Source organism: Puma concolor, chromosome C1, assembly GCF_028749965.1.
Source record: "Puma concolor isolate L17-30 chromosome C1, mPumCon1.1.hap2, whole genome shotgun sequence".
Taxonomy (NCBI): Eukaryota; Metazoa; Chordata; class Mammalia; order Carnivora; family Felidae; genus Puma; species Puma concolor.
The window spans coordinates 11,573,728-11,600,767 of record NC_141674.1 but is presented as its reverse complement, the minus strand read 5'-3'; the positions used below and the strand labels follow the sequence as shown (position 1 = coordinate 11,600,767).

The window sequence follows — 27,040 nt, the reverse complement described above, 5'->3', positions numbered from 1 at the left end:
ATGGGGGTGCCTGGGCGGCTCAGTCAGTTAAGTGTCTGACTTGATTTCAGCTCAGGTCATGGTCTTACCATTTGTGAGTCTGAGCCCCATATTGAGCTCTGCACTGACGGCATGGAGCCTGCTTAGGATCCTCTGTCTTCCTTGCTCTCTGTCCCTCCACCCCCCCCCCAACTCTCTCTCAAAAATAAACAAACATTTAAAAAAATTGTTTTAAGATGATGGACTAGCAGATAGATACCTAGTCACAAGCGCTGACTACAATTTTATGTTCCGATTTAGGGGATGGAGGTATGGGGCCAATATATGATTAGATTCTGCTGCTACAGACAGATACTGCTACTAGTGGGTAAAGTAAAAACCTTATCTTTATACATACTGTCACTATGTCCAAAACACCTTGCCTCAGAATTACTTTTGGCTTAAATTCCTAACAGTCTGGGCTCACAGAGTCATTACGTTCTTGGCAAACCCTTAGGAGTCAGAAAATCTGCTACTCAAGTAACTTAAAGCAAAAAGCAACAAAACATGCCTTATCCCTGAAAGTTGTAAGGAGATATAACATGTCTGCCGAAGGAACAAGAAATCCTATATGGCAGCAAAGTCTTTGTACATCCATGGGATGACTTATTCAAGGGACAAACTGGAAGAAATCTAAACTGTCAATTATAACAAAGGGGATTTTTCTCCTAGGCAGTATATAAAAGCAGATGTATTTCTTGTTTGAAAAACCAAAATGTTTCAAAACACATAAACCGAGAAAGCACACAGATTAAGTGAAACTGCAGTATTTTTTATTCCAAATGGTTACGTGCAACTGCTGTAGCCTTTACCAAACCCACAAGTAAATTTGAACTTTGAGTTTTGCCTCTCTCCAACTGAACTTTGGTGCTAATTACATCTCTATCCTATCCAGAATAAAAAAGAAGTGCTATTTCTCACTTCTGAACTCTCTGTTAAGGCAGTTCCAGACCCAAGAGGTTAGAAGGGCACCTAATTCCCCAGCAGGAAGCCTAAAGCCATCTACTATTTGGTTTACTTACTTACTTACTTATTAATGACTTCAAATTACGAAGAAACTCCAGCCTAAAGTCTTTCTGCTTAAACAACTCCTGCAGTTTCTTCCAGTGGAAACAAACTCAAAAGCTACAGTCCAAATGGCTCCAACAACCATGACACAGCACTATCAGGAGGCCAGTCTGCCCTCCCCTCCACCATAGAAAATGATGTTCAAAGAAGTACCAACTCCCCCAGTTTTGGTTATATAAATCATGTCTAGAAGCACACGGGTGTCTATTAAAGAGTCTTATTCTAATTCCAACACCCAAATTCCACTGTGTGTTAATAGACACATTTTAAACCTGTATCAAAAAATATAAACATCACTTAAAAATTACTTTCAAAAGCTTACGGTGTTTTTTTTAATTATTAAAAAAAATTACTCTGGTTAAAATGATTTCATTTTCTTCTTGGGGGATTAAACTATTTGGAGGTCTAGATATTAAACTTTTTCAAAAGCTAAAATATTCCCTTAGCCACCCTGGAAATCAACATGCATTTTTGCCCGACCAAAATGAAATTTGTTAAGGATGGAATCTGGAAGTAGTTCAGTCTGTATTTTAGGCTTACGAGTCCCAAGAACCTTTTCCATCAGTCCATAATTTCAAAGAGCACAGAGGCTCTTAGAATTAAAATAAAAAGAATGTATTCTATTTTTCTTTAAACATGACAAAAAGCACTAAACGGATGCACAGATTACTTCGTGACACTGTAATCTGGATAGAGCCTGCTTCTACAACAGTGCTGTCCAATTACAAACCAAAAATTTTAACTTTTAAGTAGTCACAATTTAAAAAGTAAAAAGAAACAGGGGAATTTTAATGTATTTTTTATTTAATGTAATATATACTCAAAATATTATTTCAACATGCAGTCAATGTAAAAATTACTAATACTTTTTTGGCTACATCTTCAAAATTCAGTGTATATTTTTTAATAGTTCTACTGAGATAATTTCACACCAGAAAAGTGAGCCATTTAAAAGTACACTACTAATGATTTTTAGTATATTTATGGAGTTAGGCAATCATCATGATGATGTAACTTTAGTTCATTTGCATCACCCCAAAAAGACACCTCATTACTATTAGCAGTTACTCCTCATTCTCTTCCACCCCCAGCCGTAGGTAATCACTAATCTACTTTGTGTCTGTATAAGTTCACCTATTCTGGATGTTTCATATCAAGAGAATCATATAGTATGGAGCCTTTTATATTGGCTTCTTTCACTTAGCATGTTTTTTGCAGTTTGTCCATGTTATAGCACAGATCAGTACTGGTGCAAAGACTAACCAAATTTCAAGTGCTCAAAGGCCACATGTGGCCAGTGGACAACACTGGGCAAACTAGTTCTAGAACCAAAAAGCTCCTCAATAAACAAGCATATCACCTGTTAAATAAGAGAACACGTTAAAGCCATGAGAATCCTTAAAGAGAAATGCCATTTATGATAGGCAACAAGTTAGAGATTAGTATTTTAAAATAACTGTTATAGTATATATGAAAACCATTATGAAAAACTAATGCCAAGGTATTTGATAAAGCCACAAGTATTTCTCATTATAATTCCAGATAGCTCCAACAAATGGGCAAAGTGATTCTTAAAGGCATAAATTAACTACTTGTGAAAGTACATAATTAGCAGAAAAAGTGGAACTTAGTTCCAGGGTACCTACCGCTTACACTTTAAAAAACTACCTTCATTGATGATTTAAAACAAACAAAAATACCCACCATCCCTTGTTCAGAATTATACCAACAATTCTACACAAGTTGAAAAGTTTTTAATTTAATGACATTAAGAAAATCTCAAATGGTTATTAAGTAATAAACCAAATTTAAACAAAAATGTGTAACCCAGGGCACCTGGGTGGCTCAGTCGGTTAAGCATCCGACTTCAGCTCAGGTCCTGATCTCACAGCTCACTTGAACAGTGAGTTCAAGTCCCACACTGGGCTCTGTGCTGACAACTCAGACCCTGGAGCCTGCTTTGCATTCTGTGTCTCCCTCTCTCTCTCTGCCCCTCTCCCACTTGTGCCCTGTCTCTCTCAAAAATAAACAAACATTTAAAAATAATAAAAAATAAAAATTTCTAACCCTATTTTACTGAGCTTTATATAATGTTTTCCCACCTGATTCTATGAATATATTTTACTACCCTCATGGTAGCATATATTTCTAATCTCTTCTGCACCAAGGAAAATTTTCAGAGTATGACTAAGATTTTTAAGAGAAACTAACTCTATTGTGCAAAGTTAATCTTAAAATATATTTCACTCATAATTTTGTTTATCTGGAAGAAAAAGTTCATTTACTGTACAAAGTGGATTTAGGAAGATGTTCTACAGAGGTCAATTTATACAATTTCTAGCAGCATAAACTCTAGTAGCATATAATTTAATAAATGATCACACAATTTAAGTAAATAAATTACCAGAGGGTACTCTTTCTCACAAGAGAAGTAATCACAAAACTACCCTCTATAAAGGCAATCTTTCACTTTATACTCTAAGACACAGATTTAAAAATATAATAGGGGAAGGTGCTTGTAATAAAATCTTGGCAAATTCTGAGCTTCAGAAAATGGTAATGTTTAATTTACTTTAAAATGAGATTAGCACATTTTCCTTTACATCTGTGATGGATGATCCCTTATTCAGGGCAGGGTGAAATTATACCAGGGTTTCTGAGAATGACCTCTAAATGTAAACAACCCCAAAAAAAGATAAAAGAGAAGAACACCAAAACTACTCCTTAACCATAAGTAAACTTTTACCATAAGTAAAAAAGATTAACAGAGGTTTCAATATCATTCCAAAAGTCTGAAACATAAGCAAAGTTATGGAAATTTCCATTTTCTATATAGCCTTGGCATCCACAAAGACAAAAATAAACTTACTCTTTTATTTGAGGCTTTAATTTGTGGCTTAGTGACTTCTGGGTGTTCTCTGATGAGGAATTAGGCCATGTTTAATCGCTTAATTCCCTTATTTCTCAAAGAGGAAAGCTAAATTCTTTATATGCGCAAAGTAGCTATGACACTAAAAATTTGCAATTTATTTTTTATTTTTTTCAACATTTATTTATTTTTGGGACAGAGAGAGACAGAGCATGAACCGGGGAGGGGCAGAGAGAGAGGGAGACACAGAATCGGAAACAGGCTCCAGGCTCTGAGCCATCAGCCCAGAGCCTGACGCGGGGCTCGAACTCACGGAGCGCGAGATCGTGACCTGGCTGAAGTCGGACGCTTAACCGACTGCGCCACCCAGGCGCCCCAAAAATTTGCAATTTAAACGTAACATTTTTTTAAAGAGTTTGCTTCCAAGTCAAACAAAATTCTGCACAGTATTTTTCATTTTAAAATTTGTTGTTTAGGATTTTAATCTGAATTACTCTTTGTTAATTTTAAAGCAACATTTAAAAAGTTTACTTCAAGATTAAAATTCACAAGATATGGAGTCACAAGTTTACCCCCAAACCTATTTTCATTTCTTCCACCTAACAATCAAATTAATCAAAATAAACCCCAAGCACAACCCAAATGAAAAGAATGAAAAGGTGTAAGGGAGAGACAGTTCATCACTTAAAACAGACTAACTTAACTAAAAGCAAATTCCTGGGGAACTCTGGAAATTAAATAAATTTTGGGTAATATATTATGCTTTATCACCAAATGCAAACCACGTCATTATTACCCAAGCAGTGGTATGGCAGATGCTGTTTGTCAAGCCCTGGCTTTTAAAGGGCAGAAGACAAAAAATTACAGTGAAAGCAAGGGAGAAAAAAGGTAAAGCACTGAAAACAGCAGCCTTCACACCAGCTTCTAGTCTCAAGCTCCTTACTAGATCTGAAAGGCCTCCCCCTAGGAATGAACCGGCTTAACTGGCAGCCACTTCACAGCTTGCTCCTCCCTACTGCCTGCCCAGTCACAGCCCAGAAATTTCCGCAGTCCCCGCCCCACCCCCTCGGCTGAGGGCTGGGCAGAAACTCTGGCAAAATAAGGAAGCCTCTGGGAGGTGGCAAGCAGCCAACTCAAACTGGATGATTCCAGTTTAGGCTGGTCTGACTCAAAAACAAGCAGTTCTTAGCCTTCCTCACAACATTCAGGCACACTGACTGCCCAGGGCAGCACACAATGAGCTCTCCTCATTTGCTCTCAGGGTTAAATCTACCCGGTTCTCATCTCCCTAGTAGCAGGGAATCTTAAGTGAAAGCAAGATTCTCAGTGCAGAGCAAATATGGATCAGCCTAGCACTTGTTTCCAAAACTGCCTATTCCATACAGAACCCTAACACTGACAACATCTATTACCTATGGAAAGCTCCTCTAAAATTTTTATACTTGACAAAAAGAGGAAAAGCCATAAAGGAAATCAATCTATTTATAGATCTCCACAATGGAAGTTAAGCCCATCAAAGCAATCAGGAAGCAAACACCTCTATTTTCCATATTATGCATTAAAAAGGCTTGGCTAGTAGGCGCCTGGGTGGCTCAGTCTGTTAAGCAGCCAACTTTGGCTCAGGTCATGATCTCACAGTTCACGAGTTCGAGCCCAACATCGGGCTCTGTGCTGACAGCTCAGAGCCTGGAGCCTGCTTCAGATTCTGGGTTTCCCTCTCTCTCTGCCACTCCCCCACTCACGCTCTCTTTCTCTCCAATCAATCAGTCAATCAATCAATAACATTAAAAAAAAAGGCCTGGCTAGCTAATATGACCCCAAAAGACAGAAGATTGTGTGTAGCTTATTTCCCCAAAAAACAAACTATACCGCAGCTTAGAAAGGAATGTGCTTCAAAAATGTGGGCTCTTCAACTGATGCTGGGAATGGAAAAAGATACAATAATACACACACACACACACACTCATTCACTGGGGTTTACTCTCCAATGCACACACTGGTAAACATTTATTCCATGCTGCTCAATAGCCCCAAAATGGCATTAAAGAGGGAATGACCAAATGTTGGTTCTTCTGGACAGTAATGGTATTTAATGGAGCCACTCAAAATATGGGGAGACTTTATGTGTATTTTTTTTAATATTTACTTATTTTGAGAGAGAGAGAGAGAGAGAGAGAGAGAGCAAGCAAGTGAGCGCGCTCGAGTTAGGGAGGGGCAGACAGAGAGAGAGAGGGAAAAAGAGAATCCCAAGCAGATTCAGCACTGTCAGCACAAAGCCCAACTCGGGGCTCGATCTCACAAATCATGAGATGACCAAGAGTTGGACACTTAACCGACTGAGTCACCCAGGGGCCCCTATGTGTATTTGAAATCTAGTAATTTTCTCCAGGATTGCAGACACACTAATATGCTTGCTGTCCTTTCCCACCCCCAACCCTTCTCCCTCCAAAATTGGTAACTTTTTAAAGAACTTAAAAACCTGTCATCTATACTTCTTTATTTTAGTAATAAAGAAACAATTTTTTCTATGGAAAAAAAAAAGAACGTAGATACCGTTATCTCAAGGAGAATAATCATAAAGTCAATGAAACCACTAGATGGCTTTTATTTAATTTCATCACAAGTAAGAATTCAAAATTTTGGGGCACCTGGGTGGCTCAGTCAGTTAAGCGTCCGATGTCAGCTCGGGTCATGATCTCAGGGTTCATAGGTTCGAGCCCTGCATCAGGCTCTGGGCTGACAGCTCAGAGCCTGGAGCCTACTTCAGATTTTGTGTCTCCCTCTCTCTCTGCCCCTCCCCTGCTCACGCTCTGTCTCTCAAAAATGAATAAAAGCGTTAAAAAAAAATTTTTTTTTAGAGTTGAAGATTTCAAGATAAAAACTATATTATTGGAAATAGGCAATGAATACGTTTCATTTACAATACTGACTTTCAGCAAAACATTCTCCCTTTTGAAATCTAAAGTAATTTCAGCTGTCTAAAAAAGTAAAGGGGGCACCTGGGTGGCTGAGTCAGTTAAGTGTCCGACTTTAGCTCAGGTCATGATCTCACAGTTCTTGAGTTGAGCCCCATGTCGGGCTCATGCTAACAGCTCAGAGTCTGGAGAGAGGGCAGGGGGAGAGGGAGAGAGAGAGAAAGTGTGTGTGTCTCTGCCCCTCCCCCGATCTCTCTCTCAAAAAGAGAAACATTAACGAAGAAATTTTTTTAAATAAAAAAAACAGTAAAAATGAGGCATAAGTACAAAATAAACAGGCTAAGAATGGTTGTGAAATCCATAAATAAATCAGCTATTTAAAATGCCTTAAAATGGAGGGTGCCTGGGTGGCTCAGTCTGTTAAACATCTGATTCTTGGTTTCAGCTTAGGTCATGATCTCATGGTTCATGAGATTGAGTCCCACGTCAGGTCCTGTGTGGACAGCATGGAGCCTGCTTGGAGTTCCCTCTCCCTCTGCTGTCTCCTGCTCCACATTCTCTCTCTCTCTCTCTCTCTCTCTCTCTCTCTCTCAAATACACTTTAAAAGAAATGCGTTACAATGGTGTTAGGTTTAAAATAAGCATGCAAATATTTTCATTTTATATGAAAGGGACAAAAAATAAAGATCTCTCCTGAGAATATTTATTATCCTTGACTTTGGCTTCATAAAGGCTTAAACCTTTACTGTCCCTCCTTGAAAGTCCTATGAATTCTCCCAAAATATACACTTCACTTGTTATCCTCAAATTAATATACATCTGAATTGTCTATTTTCACATTTTAGCTAGCATAATTTATGTTTCAATGGTTTCTGTGCACGGGTATGTTCTCTTTACACAAAGAACAACAACAACAAAAATCTCATTTCAATTTAAGCAACTCATCTCAAACTGACAGGTACAAACAGCAAAGAGGAGAAAGGTTGGTATTCTGCAATAAAATGAACTTCATTTCTGCTCTCACTTCAATCCTACACAGCTACAAACAGAAGAGTTGGAGGGAAATATCACGGTTTCTAAACACCAGTTTCCCAAATACAGTTTGATTTGTTGTGTCACTTTTTCCTGAGATTAACACAAACAATTTTGGCCCTCCTAAATACATCTGAGAATGAGGAATCAGAGCAACAAAACCAAATTTTATCTCCAAATAAATCCAGAAGTTATCTGCCTATTCATTATTATAGATAAGAGATCACTTTTGATGGTAAAAATTCAACAAATGTGTCTCTAAGATTAAACATTACAACAATCACCAACAAACTATTAATTCCTTTAGCACTTAAAAAAACTGGTTTTTAGGGTGCATGGCTAGCCCAGTTGATCTTGTGGTGGTGAGCTCAAGTCCCACAATTGGGTGCAGAGATTACTTAAAGATAAATTCTTTAGAGGCACCTGGGTGACTTAGTGGGTTAAGTGTCAGACTCTTGGTTTCAGCTCAGGTCATGAACTCACAGTTCATGAGTTCCAGCCCTCTGTCAGGCTTTGCACGGAAAGCACAGAGCCTGCTTGGGATTCTCTCTCCCTCTTGGCCTGGGTGGTTCATGATCTCACAGTTCATGAGTTCCAGCCCCACAGAACCCACTTTGGGTCCTCTGTCCCCCTCTCTCTCTGCCACTCCCCCAGTCTCTTTCTCATCTCTCCCCCTCCCAAAATAAGCATTAAAAATAAATTAAATAAAATAAATTAAAATTTTTAAAAAGCATAAAAAAATAAAACCTTAAAAAAAATGAAAGTGACTTTTACTTTTACTTTGCTATTATATATCATAGCAAATTGTATAGGCAGGTAATAAAATGAGTGTTCCTTCCCCAAATCAACATTCCAAATAAACATACTAGTAAAATAAGAGAAATGAAAAATACACGGTCACTATTAATCCCAATGGCTTCCCTCTCACATAATCAGCTTCGTCCATATTCTTTCACAAGCCTGCAAGATGACAGTAATTTTGGAAATTTTTCTACACAAACTTGAAAGAAAATTCTCTCTCCCTACTTAACAACCACTAGCCTCCTCATTAAATCACAGACAAAAGGGTATTTGAATAAAACTCCCCCTTGGGGCACCTGGATGGCTCAGTCGATTGAGCATCCATCCAACTTCGGCTCAGGTCATGATCTCACCGTTCGGGAGTTCAAGCCCTGCTTCGGGCTCTGTGCTGACAGCTCAGGGCCTGGAGCCCGCTTCAGATTCTGTGTCTCCCTCTTTCTCTGCCCCTCCCTCGCTTGCACTCGGTCTCTCTGTATCTCTCTCAAAAATAAATAAACATTAAAAACAAATTTTTTTAACTCCCCCTCTAGTAAACTGTAATCTATAACGTCTTGACTGTTCACAAAATGACTAGCAGAATTGGTCTTTATAGAATAAAAAGCTCTTTAGCACTTTTAACTGTATCTGTTGTAAAAATCCAGAATGTGTTCAATATTCTAATTACTGTTAGAATATACTTCAGGAAAAATAATCTTAAATTGTCTACCATTAGAAAGAAATGAGTAGGGTTATGACAACTTTGATATAATTTACTCAAAAATATAAAAGAGGAGCGTCTGAGTGGCTCAGTTGGTTGACTGTATAACTCCTGATTTCGGCTCAGGTCATGATCCCAGGGTCGTGGGATTGAGCCCCACATCAGGCTCTGTGCTGAGAGTGGAGCCTGCTTGATTCCCTCCCTCCCTCCCTCTCTCTCTCCCTCCCCTCCCCCCCATGCCCCTCTCCCCAGCTCACGTGCACACTCTCTCTAAAATAAATAAAATTTTAAAACATATATATGTAAAAGAAATATAAAAGTGAGGTCTACAAATAATACTAGCCAAAGAAGAAGTTTCACTTCCCTTTCAATAAGAAGTAAATCATTTCAACTGCAAAGGTAAGACATTAGACAAGATAGGGGCTTTAGCATAAATCACACCATATCTTAATACAGCATCACAGCTCAAGAGTCTGATTGCTCCAAAATTTTTAAAAATATTTACTTATTTTTGAGAGAGAGAGAGAGAGAGAGAGAAGCAGAGAGAGAGAGGGAAAGAGAATCCCAAGCAGGCTCTGCACTGTCAGCATAGAGCCTGACGTGGGGCTCCAATTCATGAACTGCGAGATCATGACCTGAGCCAAAATCAAGAGCCAGATACTTAACTGACTGAGCCACCCAGGCTCCCCTAAGTTCTTTTATTTTTAAGTTTATTTACTTATTTTTTTTTTTTAATTTTTTTTTTTTCAACGTTTATTTATTTTTGGGAGAGAGACAGAGCATGAACGGGGGAGGGGCAGAGAGAGAGGGAGACACAGAATCGGAAACAGGCTCCAGGCTCTGAGCCATCAGCCCAGAGCCCGACGCGGGGCTCGAACTCACGGACTGCGAGATCGTGACCTGGCTGAAGTCGGACGCTTAACCGACTGCGCCACCCAGGCGCCCCTATTTACTTATTTTGAGAGAGTGAGAGCACGCGAACACGAGAGAACGAGTAGGGGAGGGATAGACAGAGAGGGAGAGAAAGAATCCCAAGCAGGCTCCGCACTGTCAGCACAGAGCCTGACAAGGTCTCAAGACTGTGACATCATGACCTGAGGCAAAACCAAGAGTTGGACACTTAACCCACTGAGCCACCCATGGCTGTTCTAAGTTCTATAGGCTTTTCTCGTTACTTTAAATAAACACCACAAATATCAGTTTTCCTGCTCTAGAATGTAAGAAAAAAAGAGTATCTCTCTCTGTCTTCCCCTTTGCTGTCCCCAAGCTTCTTCCTTAAATCTTCCAACTATGGGGGCACCTGGCTGGCTCAGTTAGTAGAGCATGTGACTCATGATCTCAGAGTCGTTGATCTCAGGGTTGTGAGTTCAAATCCCACAGTGGACATGGAGACTACTTAAAAAAAAAAAAATCTTCCAACTATGACAACATAAAAAAATTCTAGTAATGTAATAACTATACCAAAAAAAAAAAAAAACCCATGAAATTTCACAGGTTATTTTCTAAATCAACTTATTCTAATTTTAAAACTCTATATAGGTAAAAAAGCTTGCCGTATATTCAGATTTACTCAAACAGGTAACTAAGCACAATTTAACGCCACATGGCTTACCAAAAGCCACAAGGAGAAAAGAGACAATGAGATGTTATCTGCTAGTTATTTTCATGCAGTTTTCTTTGCTTACTACTATATTCATTTTCTTTCCACCTAAATACCTATTTTTGTGACTAAAAAGAATTAGAATCTGTAGTTACTGGACATATTTAGAAAGACAAACCAACAGAGTTCAGAAGAACAAAAAGGCAAAGGTTGACCAGAGCCCAAAAAGCTTTTAAGGGAGAGGATGGGGCTGCCTTTGGAAAGTTGAAAAGATGCACCTAGCCATACACCCAGATTAATAAAATTTTACATGTTAGCTCTTAATTAGACACATACATAGTTTTTGTTTTGGATTAGCCATTGCAAATGCTTAATCTAAACTAGTTCTATTCTTGGGGCACCTAGCTGGCTCAATCAGAAGAGCATGCAACTCCTGATCTCAGGGTCGAGAGTTGAGCCCCATGCTGGGTACAGAGATTTCTAAAGATAGATAGATAGATAGATAGATAGATAGATAGATAGATAGATAGATAGATAGAAAGAAAGAAAGAAAGAAGCTAGCACACAAGCTTTGATAATATATAAATAAAATAAACTAGTTTTATTCTTGGGGCTCCATACAAACCATCTTATTCTATAGATCTGGTGCACAACACAATATTTGTTAAATAGATGGCTGAATGTAAATTCAAAAGTTAACTTTATACTAAAAAGAGATTTTAGAGAAGTAATCTATTGAAAAGGAGGGAATGGAATAAGAAAATGTTTCAGATTATCCAAATCTCAACTCTCTCCTTTTACCCTTTTCATCCATTTCCCCCTCATTCATTCAGTAAACTTCTGTAAGGTGTAAAATCAACAACTAACTGCCAGGATACCCTTTCAGCAATCTGGTGAAGTCTATATACCACTTTTCAAATAGTGTTTCTAAATACATGAAGTAAAGTAAATAGGAATAAAAGGGAAAACAATTATATTGACATGGTTATTAAAAGATTTAAATTTTGTGGTATAGTAATGTCTTCATTGACATTACATTACAATACTTAACATTGAGTTTAATAACTGCTTCCCAGTAATGATGACTAGAAGCCTAATTCTGAGATACCTGCAGAATTACCTGTGGATTTATACTGGTAACAAAGTAACTCATACTGTTAGTACCACTGGTTTTTGATGCCTATTTTCATAATGGGAGGCAATACTTAATTTCAGTTATATGTTACTAGTAAGTGAAAAGATGTCATTTTCCTGATCCAAGTTCAGGGACCCTAAGCTAGGCCAATCATCTTTGGTTGTGATTGAAGTAAACAACTGGGAAACAAAGCACAATCAAAACCTACTGTAAGGGGCACCTGGGTGGTTCAGTCAATTAAGCATCTGTCTCTTGGTTTCAGCTCCGGTCATGATCTCACAATTCATGAGATCAAGCCTCACATCTGGTTGTGTGCTGACAGTGCTGAACCTGCTTGGGATTCTCTCTCTCCCTCTCTCTGCCCCTCCCCAAGTCATGCTTGGTCTCTCTCTCTCTCAAAAATAAACAAACATAAAAAAAAACAAAAACAAAAAAAACTTTAAGATTATTGGGAAAGTTTATGAACTAATTTAAGTTCCATAAATTCTTCTTCAATTCCCTTAACCTATATTAAAGAAAATTCATTAACATGATAGGAAAAAGAAACTATAGAAATAAAGTATGTTCAAGTTCAATCAGGACTTTGAAAATAAATGCTTTTGTGGAATTTACATATTTAAAATTTTCTGGTGGAAGGAACAGTGACTTCCTAAACCATGACAGAGAAAGAGACAGAGCATCATAGGGCTGCACATAGGGAAGTTCTTTTTTAATTAAAAAAATTTTTTTTCAATTTTTTTTTTTTTTTTTTGAGAGAGCGAGAGAGAGAGAGAGCGAGCGAGAGAGCGCGAGAGAGCGCGAGCAGGGTAGGGGCAGAGAGAGGGAGGCACAAAAACCAAAGCAGGCTCCAGGCTCTGAGCTGTCAGCACAGAGCCCAATGCGGGGCTTGAACTCACAAACTGAGATCATGACCTGAGCCAAAGTTGGACACACTGACTGAGCCACCCAGGTGTTCCCACATGGAAGTTTTTATACCGTTAAGTCCCAGTTCTCACCAGTTAAATACTGATAACAGTTATGCAGAAACTGTAGGTGTGTCATTCATAAAGACTTCACAACCAAACTGCTATTAATCGCATGTTTACTCATTTGAAATGCACTGCTAGGAATCTGTTCACCAAAGTTCTAATAATTAAGGGGGATGGAGAGTGATTAACTTTCCATGTCATGCAGACAGAATACAAGCTTGTTTCTATAGCTAGAACTGAACTATATTTTATCTACTACAAAATGTTAATCTTAAACATTTTTAAAGACCTTGGAAGGTCATAGTTTCACAGTCATAAAGTTTTAAAGATTAGAAAAAAGAACTTATTTCTTCCAAAAGGAAATTGAACACTGTGAATCTATATAACATCTCAGAATACTGCACTCTGAAGTCAACATAATAGTAAAGGAGAAGAGGGCATTTGATAAAAAGGAGGCTGAACCCAGGGATAAGAGATATGCTCTGCACACCAAAAGACTATTTCCCACACTTGTTTCAATCACAGTATCAAATCTTTTAGCTATTTACAACGATTTTGCTTTATCCTGTGTTAACTAAGAACTGTAACCAAGTATTTCAACTATTTATTGAACATGTACTTTGAGACAGACAATAGACTAGGCTCTGTGGTGTGCACAAAGGAAGACCTGGTCCTGTTCTCACAGGATAGCATCAAAAGGTCCATCACTGAGTCCCATCTCCAAAAAATTCATTCTGTTTTTCCACAAATCAACATAATCTGATTCTTACTATGTCTCTCCTGCTTGTCCCAACTTAGGCATTCTCAGAGTCCAAGTTTTCCGTTTCCAAACTACTGAAATAGGCTCCTAACTGCAATCTCTGCCTTTCCTATTCTAAGTCACCAAATGCCCTTCTAAAGCACAGACCTCAACAAACTATCTCCCTTCTCAAAATCTTTCAACCACTCATCTCTGCATGAAGAATCAAACCCAAATTCATTATCATGGCTAAGTCACTCTAAATTATTTGCTGTTTGTAAAACATTCTTCCACCACTTGTACCTCTTCAGGTTGTTCATTCAGCCCACGATGTTCCCTGTCTAGCCTAAAACTCACCTCTTCTTGTTAAAATCCTACACATCCCTCATATCCCTAAATCATAAAAACTTCCATCCCCAAGTATGAATCAGGCAGGTAGACAGAGGAGGAAATATCTTCTACTGATTGTAATTTAGTACCCCTGTAGATTTTCTAAGCTCATCCTGCCTTTGTGGCAGTTATCTTTCTGACTGTAAATATTCAGAAGCATATAACTGCTCCTTTTGCTTATATAAACAGGAATTAACTTCACCAAATTGATCAGATGACTTTTGGGTTCAAGCTTTTGAGCCTACAATGCTAAGGGTTAGATACCAAACCACTATCACTCCCACTAAGTACAATCCTGAAGGCACTAAATGATGTTTCATTTTGACCCAATAAAATGCCATGGCATCCCTTTAATGAGATAGGTTTATGGAAAATGACTAAAACCTAAACACTTTAATTCCATGTAGGAGAAAGTGGGACATGACAAGACTTTATAATCAGCTTATAGAACTTGAATGAATCTCACTGGCACCTGGGTGGCTCAGTCGGCTGAGTGTCTGACTTGAGCTCAGGTCATGACCTCACTCACAGTTAATGAGTTTGAGCCCCACACTGGGCTCGCTGCTGTCAGCAGAGCCCATTTCAGATCTTCTGTCCTCTTCTCTCTGCCCTTCTCCTGCTTGCACTCTCTCAAAAATAAACAGTAAAAAAAAAAAAAAAAAAAAAAAAAAAGAATTCAAATGAATCTAGTCAATCATTTATCTCAACAATATACCAAAAATAAAATCAAGAGAAGTTAAGGGTTTTCTTTTTCTTTTTGATGTTTATTTGAGAGAGAACAAGAACGCAACCAAGAGCAGGGGAGGGGCATGGTGAGAGAGAAAGAGAGACAATGAGCTCAAACTCACAAACCATGAGATCATGACCTGAGCTGACACCATAGTCAGACGCTTAACTGACTGAGCCATCCAGGCACCCCAGTTAAGGGTTTTCATCCATGCGAGAGCTGAAAGATAAGGGTTTTCATCCTTGACAGAGGCTGCAAATGTGGAGCCAGAACCTAATTTTCCCCAATTACATGATCATTTACTTTTCTTAAATTAATTCTAAGCAGGCAATACTAAAAGAGAAATAATTAATCTTGGCATTTTAATCAGGTCAAAAAATTCGTATCCTGTAAATTTAAAATATATACCCCCTAAATATAAAACTATGATATCTGTGACAAATAGATTGAAAAACAGTAACTGGAAATGGGAAATGATTAAAGATTATCAACTGAATAATAATAGCTAGCAATTATTAAAGGCAGCATTTATTAAATATATAGAGGCATCAAGCTCAGCATGTGAAATACATTCTTTCATTTCAATCTTCACATAATTGTAAAGCACGATTCTTATAAGAGATGAGAAGCTGAGGCATAGAGAGCAACTTGTCCAAGTAACGTGTCCAAGATTATTAAAATGAGTAATAAGCTCTATTGTCTACCTAGATCTATGATAAACTTCTAAGCTCTTTCCTGTTAAGTTTACCTTCGAGTTATTATTTTCATCTTTAGGGTAAAACTCCTTTGTAAAAAAAATTCCCAACTAATGAAATTAGCTCACTCAAGCCTTAGTGAACAGCTAAGTTACAACCTGCGTTTAAAGAAAGCTTTTCTACTTGAGTTTATAAATTGGCTACCACTTTGTTGTTAAAATTAGTTAAAAGGTATTCATAAGTTCATTTAGTCATTGATATTAAATGTGTCAACAATATATTTCACCAATACACCTTTAACCAAACAGCTTTTATGAATTTCCAACCAAAATAATAGAAATAAGTTAGCATTATACACCCAAGCAATTAAAAACTGTAGAGATACCACATTTTCAATGGCACAGGATTTACTTCATTCAGCTAAAGTTACCGTTTTTCTGCCTCTTTTGGCCATTTTAATATTGAGCATCTGAAACATGAAACAGTATTTGCAAATTGCTTAATTTCAGTTATCAGACAGAATGAATTCAATGGCCACCCGCTAATCAAAGCTTCTTCATTCGTACATGATCCAAGATTACTTACTTTTAAAAATATTACTATGCTACAAATCATTACCACTGATTGTTGAGAATTTGTGACAATTTATTCAACGGCTTGTCTGTTATAACAAAAGGCTGTTAACCTACCTGTCACTGCTGGTACTACTGCTGCTGCTGATTGAATCACTACTGGAGGATCTACTCCTAGAGCCGCTGCCGCTAGGGGACCTTGTGGGTCTAGACGCTTGGCTAGCCAGCCTCTGAGGAGACTGATTTCTAGACTGGGATGAATGTGGTGACCGACTCCTGCTGTGCTGGTAATTCCGCTCTGGCCTTCTGCCTCGTACCTCCCGGGTAATATCATCCCTGTAGATATCCCTGTGTACCACACTGGGCAGTGTAAACTGCTCCCGAGCCCTAGGTTCGTATCGGGGGTCATGAGCATCAAAACGGTTTGGACTTCGACTCCGAGAAGTATAATAGAGCCCATGTTGTAAAGTCCGCTCGCGAGGATCTCTATAGTAATCCTGATCGTAATGTCTTGTCCGATCAAATCCTCCCGTCCCCCGTTCATGGTGTCCATAGGCACTATGTTCATAAGCACGCTCCCTGTTATCTGAAGCCCTGCATTTAGGAGGGGGGAAAAATATTTAATCAATCAGAAAAGGGCAAGCAAAACTAAAAGCAAGTCATGCAAACATTCACTTCAGCATTGTCTGTCTGCAACTGGTCATTTTCTAAACAGCATTAACCTACTTAGTAAGCAAATACTACCAAGCTTAACATTTTACTTGACTCCAAATATTACCTTCACAGCTGAGCAATCATTGTGTATATCGGGCTTTCATGACTAGTGTTCTGCAAGTCAGCTGCTCTTTTTATTAGGGATTTTCTGGCTTACATACAGAAATATACATGTACCATCTCCTTTTCACTTGTAGTTAAATGGAACAAGAAGAGACTACCATTTTAATATCAACGTTTTCTATACTTCCATCTGATTATAATATACACCAAACTTTTACTTACTTAGCAAATTTATTTTAGGCAAAATTTCCATGACACATTTTAACACAGACATGAAAGCCCTATTGCAATGTATGTCCCAGCAGTAAGAGGGCATTTTCAAAAAAGTCCAGAAAAAAATTTTAAGTGTGACTTTTTCTCACTTTTGACTTCTTGGGTAATTATAAAAACTATTAGATTATGTAAATTGCTGTGCCCAAGCAATCACATTTAATAACAGAAATGGAATCTTAAAAGAAAAAGAAAACCACTTAGGATATCAAAATGATGGGTTGACACATGCTGTTCTATGGCAAATTTAATTAAAGGATAAACATTATTTTATCTCATGGTGCTATCAAATTCTACAGAATTTTTAAAACGCCTATTCCATGATTCGACGTGTTAATATTTGTGCTTAATGGTTACAGGAAATATGTTCTCTTAGGTTTTAGCTAAACTCAAATTGCCTCTGATGAAATCAGCCAATTTTGGGAACTGTAAGATATTCGAAGGTTGCTATCAGCAATGGTTTAACTTAAAGGTATTTTTTGTCGGACAAGAATATTTGCCAACCTACGGTTACAAAAACTGTTGTTGCATATGTTCCATTACACACATGCAATTCTGTGCTGGTATTAAAAACAAATTCTAATCCTATGAAGAAATCTTAACATTTTCTACTTTTGTAGGAAACCAGAACTCATTTCCTGAGTTCCTAAAAGACCTTTTCATTACTTGAATCTGAATTTGAGAGTTTCTTCTCAACCTTATCTTTGGATTAATCTATCAAAGCATTAAGGAATAACGAAAGAAACAGAAGAATTAGGATCTGAAAAAAAATCTTAAAACTAATACTATGCCCCCAATATATACATAGATCCTTATCTCTCCACTAATCTTCATTTACAGCCACCATTTCACTTAGTAGCAACCATACCTTCCCAGGCTGTTTTTGCTATTTGCTGCTACGATGTAAAGCAACTGGCATGGCAAAAAATTCAGTAATATCTTTCCTTGTTAAATGTATTAAATAACTTTCTCCTTTCTAAATTTGCTACATTGCTGGCATTTGGATAGATATTTCAATGCCTAACAAACAATAGGGTTTCCTTTGAGATTTAAAGAGAAAATTTCACAAATAATTCAATTAGCACCCTATCAAATGTTAATTGGTAAAAGCTGTTATTAATGATATACCAGAAGCAATAAGCAATAGTTCTAGGAGAATTACTTCTACAGCTGATATTTTATAAATATGCGAAGTTCTTATCCATTAGGAAGATACAGAAGGCAGGCACAAGAGCTAGCAGAGCTGAAATCTAATAGCTATTCTTTGATTCATCTATTAGTACTAAATACTTCTAGAGTTAGTGGGGGGAAAAAAAGAGAGAGTTTGACTTGGGTTAGGAGAGGGGCTAATATACACAGGTCAGGACATACCAACCTTTTCCAAGTGTGGAAACACGACCTATAATCCCAATTAAATCTAGGGAGAGAATTGTGAACATAACTTCCCCAATTTTGGCCCCTCTTACGGGGGTAATCCACCTTCTTAATGGGCAAGGGTGTCAAATGATATTTAGATGAACCACAAGGAAAAAAATCTTAGTGACCAGATAAAATAATTCCACTGGAAGCAAGTAGTCCCAGACAAACTGTAACTCTCAAACCCCCAGACTTCTTTCTTGAGATAGCAGACAATTATAAATTCATCCACATTTATAAAAATTTCCAGCCCTAAGTATGAATCAGGCAGCTGACAGAAGAGGAAATATCTCTAGGATTCCACCAAATGAGGAAGTAACAGTTGTTCGCCAATAGTTCACCTTTGTAGCCATCCAGCACAGTCAATTTTGATTGCTGTATCCGCAACTGATCGTCACCATGTGTTCAAGGCTAAAGTACCTTTAATTGGACAGCAACTTGTTCAAGAAACAAAACAGTAATCCTCTTCCCCTGGGCTAATGGAATCTTGACTGCATGACATCCCATACATTCCAGCAATCAGAAAAGCATGGCTATATTCCAAGATTTAGAAACATTCATTATCTCAATTTTCCCCCATTCCATCAAGGAGTATAATTCCAACATGGAAACTGTGTAGATCCAAAATGGAAAAAAATCAAACAGTGCCTTCACTCTTCTTCATCCAAGTACAGATTTCCAGATTAAAGTATTGTTTGTAGAATCCAAGCGGTTGAATCATTATGGTCTGTTAGGTTTTTTGTGACAATCCAATTCGTTTGTACACTTTATGTAGTGAAAATTGAGAAGCAGATATCAACTTCTAAAAGAATCTGTAGGCTCTAATATTCCAGATATATTCCATATAGTACAACCACAAATCTGTAGCCAAATAGCTCCATCAGATAGCAGAGATATATCCAAGGAAGGCCTTCACATTATCCAAGAGAAGGAATAGTTAACTCTAGAAGACAGGTAACTCCAAAAATGATACTGCCATACAAAATCTTCCACCACTTTACATCTCAGGAGTAGATATCCAACCAGCTGCAGGAAATATCCTCTACGATTCCACAAGATACCAGCCACTGGGAAGAAATCACTTCCGTTTCCAACCCAAAATAGGAAACATTGAGAATGCCCAAAACTTTAAATCCATCTGGGGCCCCTAAATATGAGTTTCTGTTTCTCACCATATCAAATACAAAATACCTGCCTACAGAAACCTTGGAACTTACCCATCAAGTCTCCGCTCATAACGTCCTTCTCGTGCATGAAGTGATGGTGGGGGGCCATAAGCAGGCCCTCCACCACCTCCTCTGAACCCAGAAACCTCTCTACTACGAGATGCTATGGAAACTGTATCATCCAATCCCCGAGCAGCACTCGGAATGGTGCCTGGTTCATTATAATCCGTGCGTAGGTCTCTATCTCCCATTTTGTTGACTGAGTTGTGAGCTTTCTGTGCACTTTTGATGTCCACAAAATCCACAAAAGCAGCCACTCCTCCTTCAGATCCCCTCTTGGGGAGAATTTTGACACTTTCCACGCGGCCATATCTGGAAAAAATAAAACCAACATTATTGTTGCATAGGAATAATTTTCCAAAAACAGTTTTTGAGAATTTGTTTCATATTTTTAGACAATTTACATTGTCTATGAACATGGGAGGAATTGCAAAGTGACACTTGGAACGGCTTTCACACTCACACTTTTCTTTCCTGGGGCAAAAATGTACACATGTTTAAAAATCTTTCCTTCTTTGAACAAGAGAAAAAGAGCATGCACACAAGCAGGGAAGGGGCAGAGGGAGAGTGAATCTTAAGCAGGCTCCGTGTCTAGCACAGAGCTCAGCACAGAGCCTGGTGTGGTGAGATCATGACCTGAGCGTAATTTAAGAGTTGGGAGACTTAACCAACTGAACCAGTAAAGCGTCCCTACAAATTTTTTTTTAAAGTAAGCTCTATACCAACACGGAGTTTTGAACTCATGACCCCTGAGAACTAGAGTCATAAGCTCTACTGACTGAGCCAACCAGGAACCCCAAAAGTTCACAAATGTTTTAACCATTTTATTGTTCTCACTTCTTAAACACAGTATTTACTAAATTACTTTCCCCTTCAAGAAACAGCTGAAATGAATCTCTCAGAAGTTTTAGGAATTTTCACATCCTAAAAAAAGATATTAAACCTAAGATTGTTCAATGTTACTTAGAAATCTTTAAAGATGTTTATTAAAGTAAAAATTGTAACTGATAACAGCTACTTCAGATTTCATTTTAACTCAATAAGTGAAAATGGTCTTAATGAAAAAATGAGATGATTTCATATCTTAAAGGTAAAATAAATCCAGTATTGTGTGTCTACTTATTTTCCAGTGTCAGTCTAATTTTTTTTTTTTTTTTTTTTTAAATTTTTTTTTTCAACGTTTATTTATTTTTGGGACAGAGAGAGACAGAGCATGAACGGGGGAGGGGCAGAGAGAGAGGGAGACACAGAATCGGAAACAGGCTCCAGGCTCCGAGCCATCAGCCCAGAGCCCGACGCGGGGCTCGAACTCACGGACTGCGAGATCGTGACCTGGCTGAAGTCGGACGCTTAACCGACTGCGCCACCCAGGCGCCCCCAGTCTAATTTTTTTAATGCAGTTTTCTATTTAATTTCTTCAGGAGGTTAAAACTATTAAAACATAATTTAGGCATAGTTAGAATTGTTTTTCATACAAATTAATAAATTTGAGAAAATCTTTTGATAGACCATATGTTCCCATTTTTATTAAACAATCATTATGTTTGCAAAGAAAAATTTTAGGACACCTTTTATATTTTGAAGCATATATATAAGAAATACCAGGACTTGGAATTTTAAAAGTCATGACATTTCTACAAATTTCATTAGGAGTTAATTATGTTTTATGTACTTGTAATTTGGCATTTTAGAAAGGCAGGCACAGCACTTTTAAATATAGCGTTCGTATTTGCTGACAACCCAAAATCATAATTTTACACTTCCCCTGAAGAAGCTGACATTATCAGAAAGCAGAACTTTCCTCTTTACATCCTGTAGTATGATTTAAGTTACTATCTCTCACAAGGGAAACATAACCCTAAAACTCAATTTCATCCGGCAACTGAACTAAAAGTAACAAAATTATTTGTTAATGAAGTAATGAAAGGATCTTTTTAATTTGGGAAAAAATTGTTCGAAATTGAAATAGTTCTTTTCTTTCCATACAAACATTAAATAATACCTTCCATTGTATCTGACAAAGGACTTGTATCCAGAATACAAAAAACCTTATAACTCAACCCATTTTTTTTAAATAGGCAAAACACTTCAACAAAGAAGACACACAGATGGCAGATAAACAGTAAAATATGCTCGAAATTATTAGTCATTAGGGAAATGCAAATCAAAACCACCATGAGATACCACTTCACACCCACTAGGATGACTATTTAAGGGGGGGGGGGGAGAACGAGTGTTGACAAGAATGAGGAGAAATTTGAAATCTAGTGCAGAGCTGGTAGAACTGTAAAATGGTGCAGCAACTGTGGAAAAGTTTGGCATTTTCCCAAAAAGTTAAGCATAGAATTACCATATGACCCAGCAATTCCACTCCTTTAAGAAATGGAAACTGGTGCTCAAATAATTATGCAGACAGCAGTGTTCACTGAAGCATTATTCACAACAGTCAAAAGATGGAAACAATCCAAGTGTCTACCAATGAATTAATAAGATGTGAAATACACATAAATGGAATAGTACATTAAGACATAAAAAGATGGGGCACCTGGGTAGCCCAATAAGTTAAGCATCCAACTCTTGATTTCGGCTCAGGTCATGATCTCATGGTTTGTGAGAGTTCGAGCCCCGTGTTGGGCTATGTGCTGACAGCATAGAGCCTGCTTAGAATTTTCTCTCCCCGCCCCTCCCCTGCTCGCTCTCTTAAAAATAAACTTAAAAAAAAAAAAAAAAGAGAGAGATGTAAAAAGAAACAAAGTTCTGATACATGCTACAACATGGATAAAAATTTGAAACATCATACTAAATGAAATAAGCTGGACAAAATGGGAAAATATTACCTTATGATTCCACTTGTATGAGGTATCTAGAATAGGCAAATTCATCAAAACAGAAAGTAGAATAGAGGTTACCAGGAGCTGGGAGAAGGGGGAAATGGGAGTTATTGCTTAATGGGTATGGAATTTCCATATGGGATGAAAAAATTCTAGAAATAGATGGTGGTGATGGTTATATATAACACTGTGAATGTACTTAATGCCACTGAACTGTATACCTAAAAATGGTTAAAATAATTTTATAGTATGTATATTTTACCACACCCACAAAGTTTATCACTAAACAGAAGGATGCATACATAGGTTTTTCTACTAAAAAAGAAAAGAGGGAAGCAGCAGAGGGAAGCAACTCCCCATGAAAAAAAAGTTAGTTAGCCGAAGAATAATACAAGGAAAACAGATGTTTAAGCTTATGTCTTGAATAATAAAGAGCTAAATGCAATACTGAAAGAGGGACCAGATAATACACAGATAATGCAGATAAGGTGGGCTCACCATCTCTATTCTTTTTCTAAATATCTATCTATCTATTTATTTAGAGTGTGTGCGCATTGTGCAAAAAGGGGAGGGAGAGAGGGAGGGAAGGAGAGGGAAGGAGAAGGAGAGGGAAGGAGAAGGAGAGGGAAGGAGAGGGAGAGGGAAGGAGAGGGAGAGGGAAGGAGAGGGAGAGGGAAGGAGAGGGAGAGGGAAGGAGAGGGAGAGGGAAGGAGAGGGAGAGGGAGGGAGAGGGAAGGAGAGGGAGAGGGAGGGAGAGGGAGAGGGAGAGGGAGGGAGAGGGAGAGGGAGGGAGAGGGAGAGGGAGGGAGAGGGGGAGGGAGAGGGAGAGGGAGGGAGAGGGAGGGAGAGGGAGAGGGAGGGAGAGGGAGAGGGAGGGAGAGGGAGGGAGAGGGAGAGGGAGGGAGAGGGAGGGAGAGGGAGGGAGAGGGAGGGAGAGGGAGGGAGAGGGAAGGAGAGGGAAGGAGAGGGAAGGAGAGGGAAGGAGAGGGAAGGAGAGGGAGAGGGAAGGAGAGGGAGAGGGAAGGAGAGGGAGAGGGAAGGAGAGGGAGAGGGAAGGAGAGGGAGAGGGAAGGAGAGGGAGAGGGAAGGAGAGGGAGAGGGAAGGAGAGGGAGAGGGAAGGAGAGGGAGAGGGAAGGAGAGGGAGAGGAAGGGAGAGAGGGAGGAAGGGAGAGACAGAGACAGAGAATCTGTGCTGTCAGCATAGAGCCCAATGCAGAGCTTGATCCCTTGAACCCACCCAGGAGATCATGACCTGAGCGGAAAGCTCAACTGACTGAACCACCCAGGTGCCCCTCTATCATTTTTATATTAAGGAAAGCACTTTGGAAAGAAAACACATACAAATCTATCTTCCAATTTAACCAAGGAGAACTTAATCAGATATTACAATTCTATATTACTCTTCTACAATGTGAAGGCTGGAAATTTCCAAATTAAAAAAAAAAAAAGCCAACTCTTCATACCATGAACACTCAACTGGTATATACAACATCCTGACTTTTGTCTACGCTTTCTGAAACAACACATTTTCTACAGTTTTCAAGTATTCCTCAAGTATCAAGATGCGACATTTATCTGACGTTTACTAATTAAAAAAAAAAGAAACCATAATTAGACACTGTTTCCTTTCTGAACTATATCAAGCAGTAGATACAGGTTTTCAGAGAACCTATGGAGTATTTTCCAGTAATACATACAAAATAACTTTTTCTAAAATTACAGGGTCACTGGTTGTGTTACTATCTCATTTATAATTTTTAAAGAATTAAGAGAAACTAAGTTTAAAATAAATGAGAACATAAAGCTAATAAATTGTGTTTGATGGTTATAAGCTGCAGTATATAATAATCTTATAGGTTTGTCTTCAAAACCAGTCAAAAAACAATACTAAATTGGTTTCTGGTTGGTCAAAAACCTTCAAAATTAAAAAATATTAAATTTATCAACACACACTGTATTCTTCTGAATTTTTAAGAGTCAATGTAAAAATTACCCAAAAGAGGAACACCTGGCTGGCTCCATCAGTAGAGCATAAGACTCTTACTAAGATCTCTGGGTCATGAGTTCAAGCCTCATGTTGAGTGTGAAGCCTACTTAGAATTAAAAAAAAAAAAAAAAAAAAAGTTATCCAAAATAATACCGGGTCTGGTGAAATGTTTGGTCTCCTTTCAGCAATGGACAATTTATGTAACAAGCACTGACCATCGTTAGCAGTTCCTTGAAGAATATAATTTCACTGAATTAATGGCCTCAGAGCTCACATTAGAAAGCAATATTGACATAGTTGAGGGAAAGCATGGGAGTATAAGAGACTAGGAACCCAATTCAATTAATTATATGCTTTTTAATAAGTACTGTTCTAGGCACTTGATGCATATCAGGGAGCAAAACAAAGATCCCCAGTCTCAGGGAATTTAATTATAATTTAGTCCTGATAGGTGAAGAGTCCTCCTATTCTAAACTGTTTTTATCAACTCTACAAGAAGCTTACTCTATAATTTCCAAAGCAACACCATTACATAAAGCTAAAGACATTAGTATGCTAAAACCCAATGAATTCTCCCAATACCTCTTCTTTCCAAGAAGGCACTGTATTCAACCATTAATGGCTGGGTTACCATTAAAATTCAATGATTAATTTTAATCCTAGTTTTTGCAACAGACCCTACCAATTAGCAATAGTAAAGAACAGCCACATACAGTACTGCCTTTTCACACAAAGCCTCCTGCTACAGAAAACAATCCTCCCCAAGTCATTTTTGAAACAAGACAACACGTTCACTCCGCTTAGAAAATACAATCAAATTCTACATCTACTTTGCCCAGTTAACTCCTAGAGTTAAAAGATCCCCTCTGAGTCTTTTATGATTACTAACATTACTTCTGCATTTTCAGGTAAAGAGATCCTTTCTAAAGCTTCAATGCTGTCCTGCTATCCCAGGTAAGAGTTAATAGAATTATGGGGTGCCTGGGTAGCTCAGTCTGTTGAGCTTCTGACTTCAGCTCAGTCATGATCTCGCAGTTCGCGTTGGGCTCTGTGCTGACAGCTGGGAGCCTGGAGCCTGCTTCTGATTCTGTGTCTCCCTCTCTCTGCCCCTCCCCTGCTCGTACTCTGCCTCTCTCTCTCATAAATAAAAAACACTAAAAAATTTTGTAAGGAAGAGTTATAGAATTATATACAAGAAGAATATCAGCTTCTCTGATGAGGTATGCAATTAACCTACACATCTACTCATGTAAAATGCAAAATATCATTTTCCAAACATTATATGTTTTATCAAACTACCAATAGCTTTGTGTATTTCCCACTTTCCCACCCTTCCATCCCATTATGGCCAACATGTTGCTTATTCAAAAGCAAATGGCCAATAGGCACAGACAGAAACAAAGCAAAGATCAAATGAACATGTCACAAGGTATAAAAAGGCCTAAAAGATAAATATTAAAGCTTGGTTAGGCTACCTAGAATAGCAGAGAAAAGAGGGACACCAGGTGGCTTAGTCGGTTGGGCATCTGACTTGATTTCAGCTAAGGTCATGACCCCAGGGTCTTGGGATCAGGCCCCACATCAGGCTGGGTGCTGAGCATGGAGCCTGCTTCATATTTTTCTCTCTCCCTCTGCCCCCTCTACCCTGCTCATGCTGTCTCTCAATCAATCAATCAATCAATCAATAGTAGAGACAAGAAAACATGTGTTTGTTTTTTATACTATAAAAAGATCCAAAATCATTCGTCTTTCAAACTCAGACAGTTGGGTAATAAATACATTCATTACAACTACCAAACTATCTGGAATAACACAGTAACATCAACACTTACATTAATTACCTTTTCATAGCAATAACTTTTACAAAGGAATTGCTAATTTATAAATCAACCCATTTGATCTTATATTTATACCAAAAGGCTAGTTTCCCCTCTTATGTCAGACTTTTACTTCCTATACCAGTGACTGGAAATACTTCAGGCAATCCCAAAGACAGAATCCTCAGCAACTTGTTATGTTGTAAGAGCACCTAATTAGAGCTGGCCACATTTTTCTTATAGAATTGTGGGTGAAAAAACATTTTTATTGTGATAAAATGCAATATAAGCTAACCATTTTTTTTAAAAAGTAAGCTCTATGCCCAACATGGGGCTTGGATTCACGACCCTGAGATCAAGAGTCATGTGCTCTACCGACTGAGCCTGCCAGTCGGTATTTTAACCATTTTTAAGTGTACAATTCCAATCTTTTAAAATTAAAGTTATTGCTTGTCATCAATTTAACAGAGGTAGATATTAAAGCTACCT

The 27,040-nt window shown here is 38.1% G+C and overlaps 1 protein-coding gene across 2 annotated transcripts in view; it reads right to left on the bottom strand.

Annotated features, from left to right (window-relative positions):
• Nucleotides 1-27,040, bottom strand: part of SPEN (spen family transcriptional repressor) — a 101,461-nt gene that overhangs the window by 42,523 nt on the left and 31,898 nt on the right. The window contains exons 4-5 of one of the 2 annotated variants that reach the window (XM_086715773.1): nt 19,907-20,227; nt 16,344-16,820 (exon numbers count right to left, since the gene is read on the bottom strand). In XM_086715773.1, coding sequence (XP_086571899.1) covers nt 16,344-16,820; nt 19,907-20,227 — 798 coding nt within the window. The remainder of the gene's footprint in view (nt 1-16,343; nt 16,821-19,906; nt 20,228-27,040) is intronic. The other variant, XM_086715775.1, reaches the window with a different exon arrangement.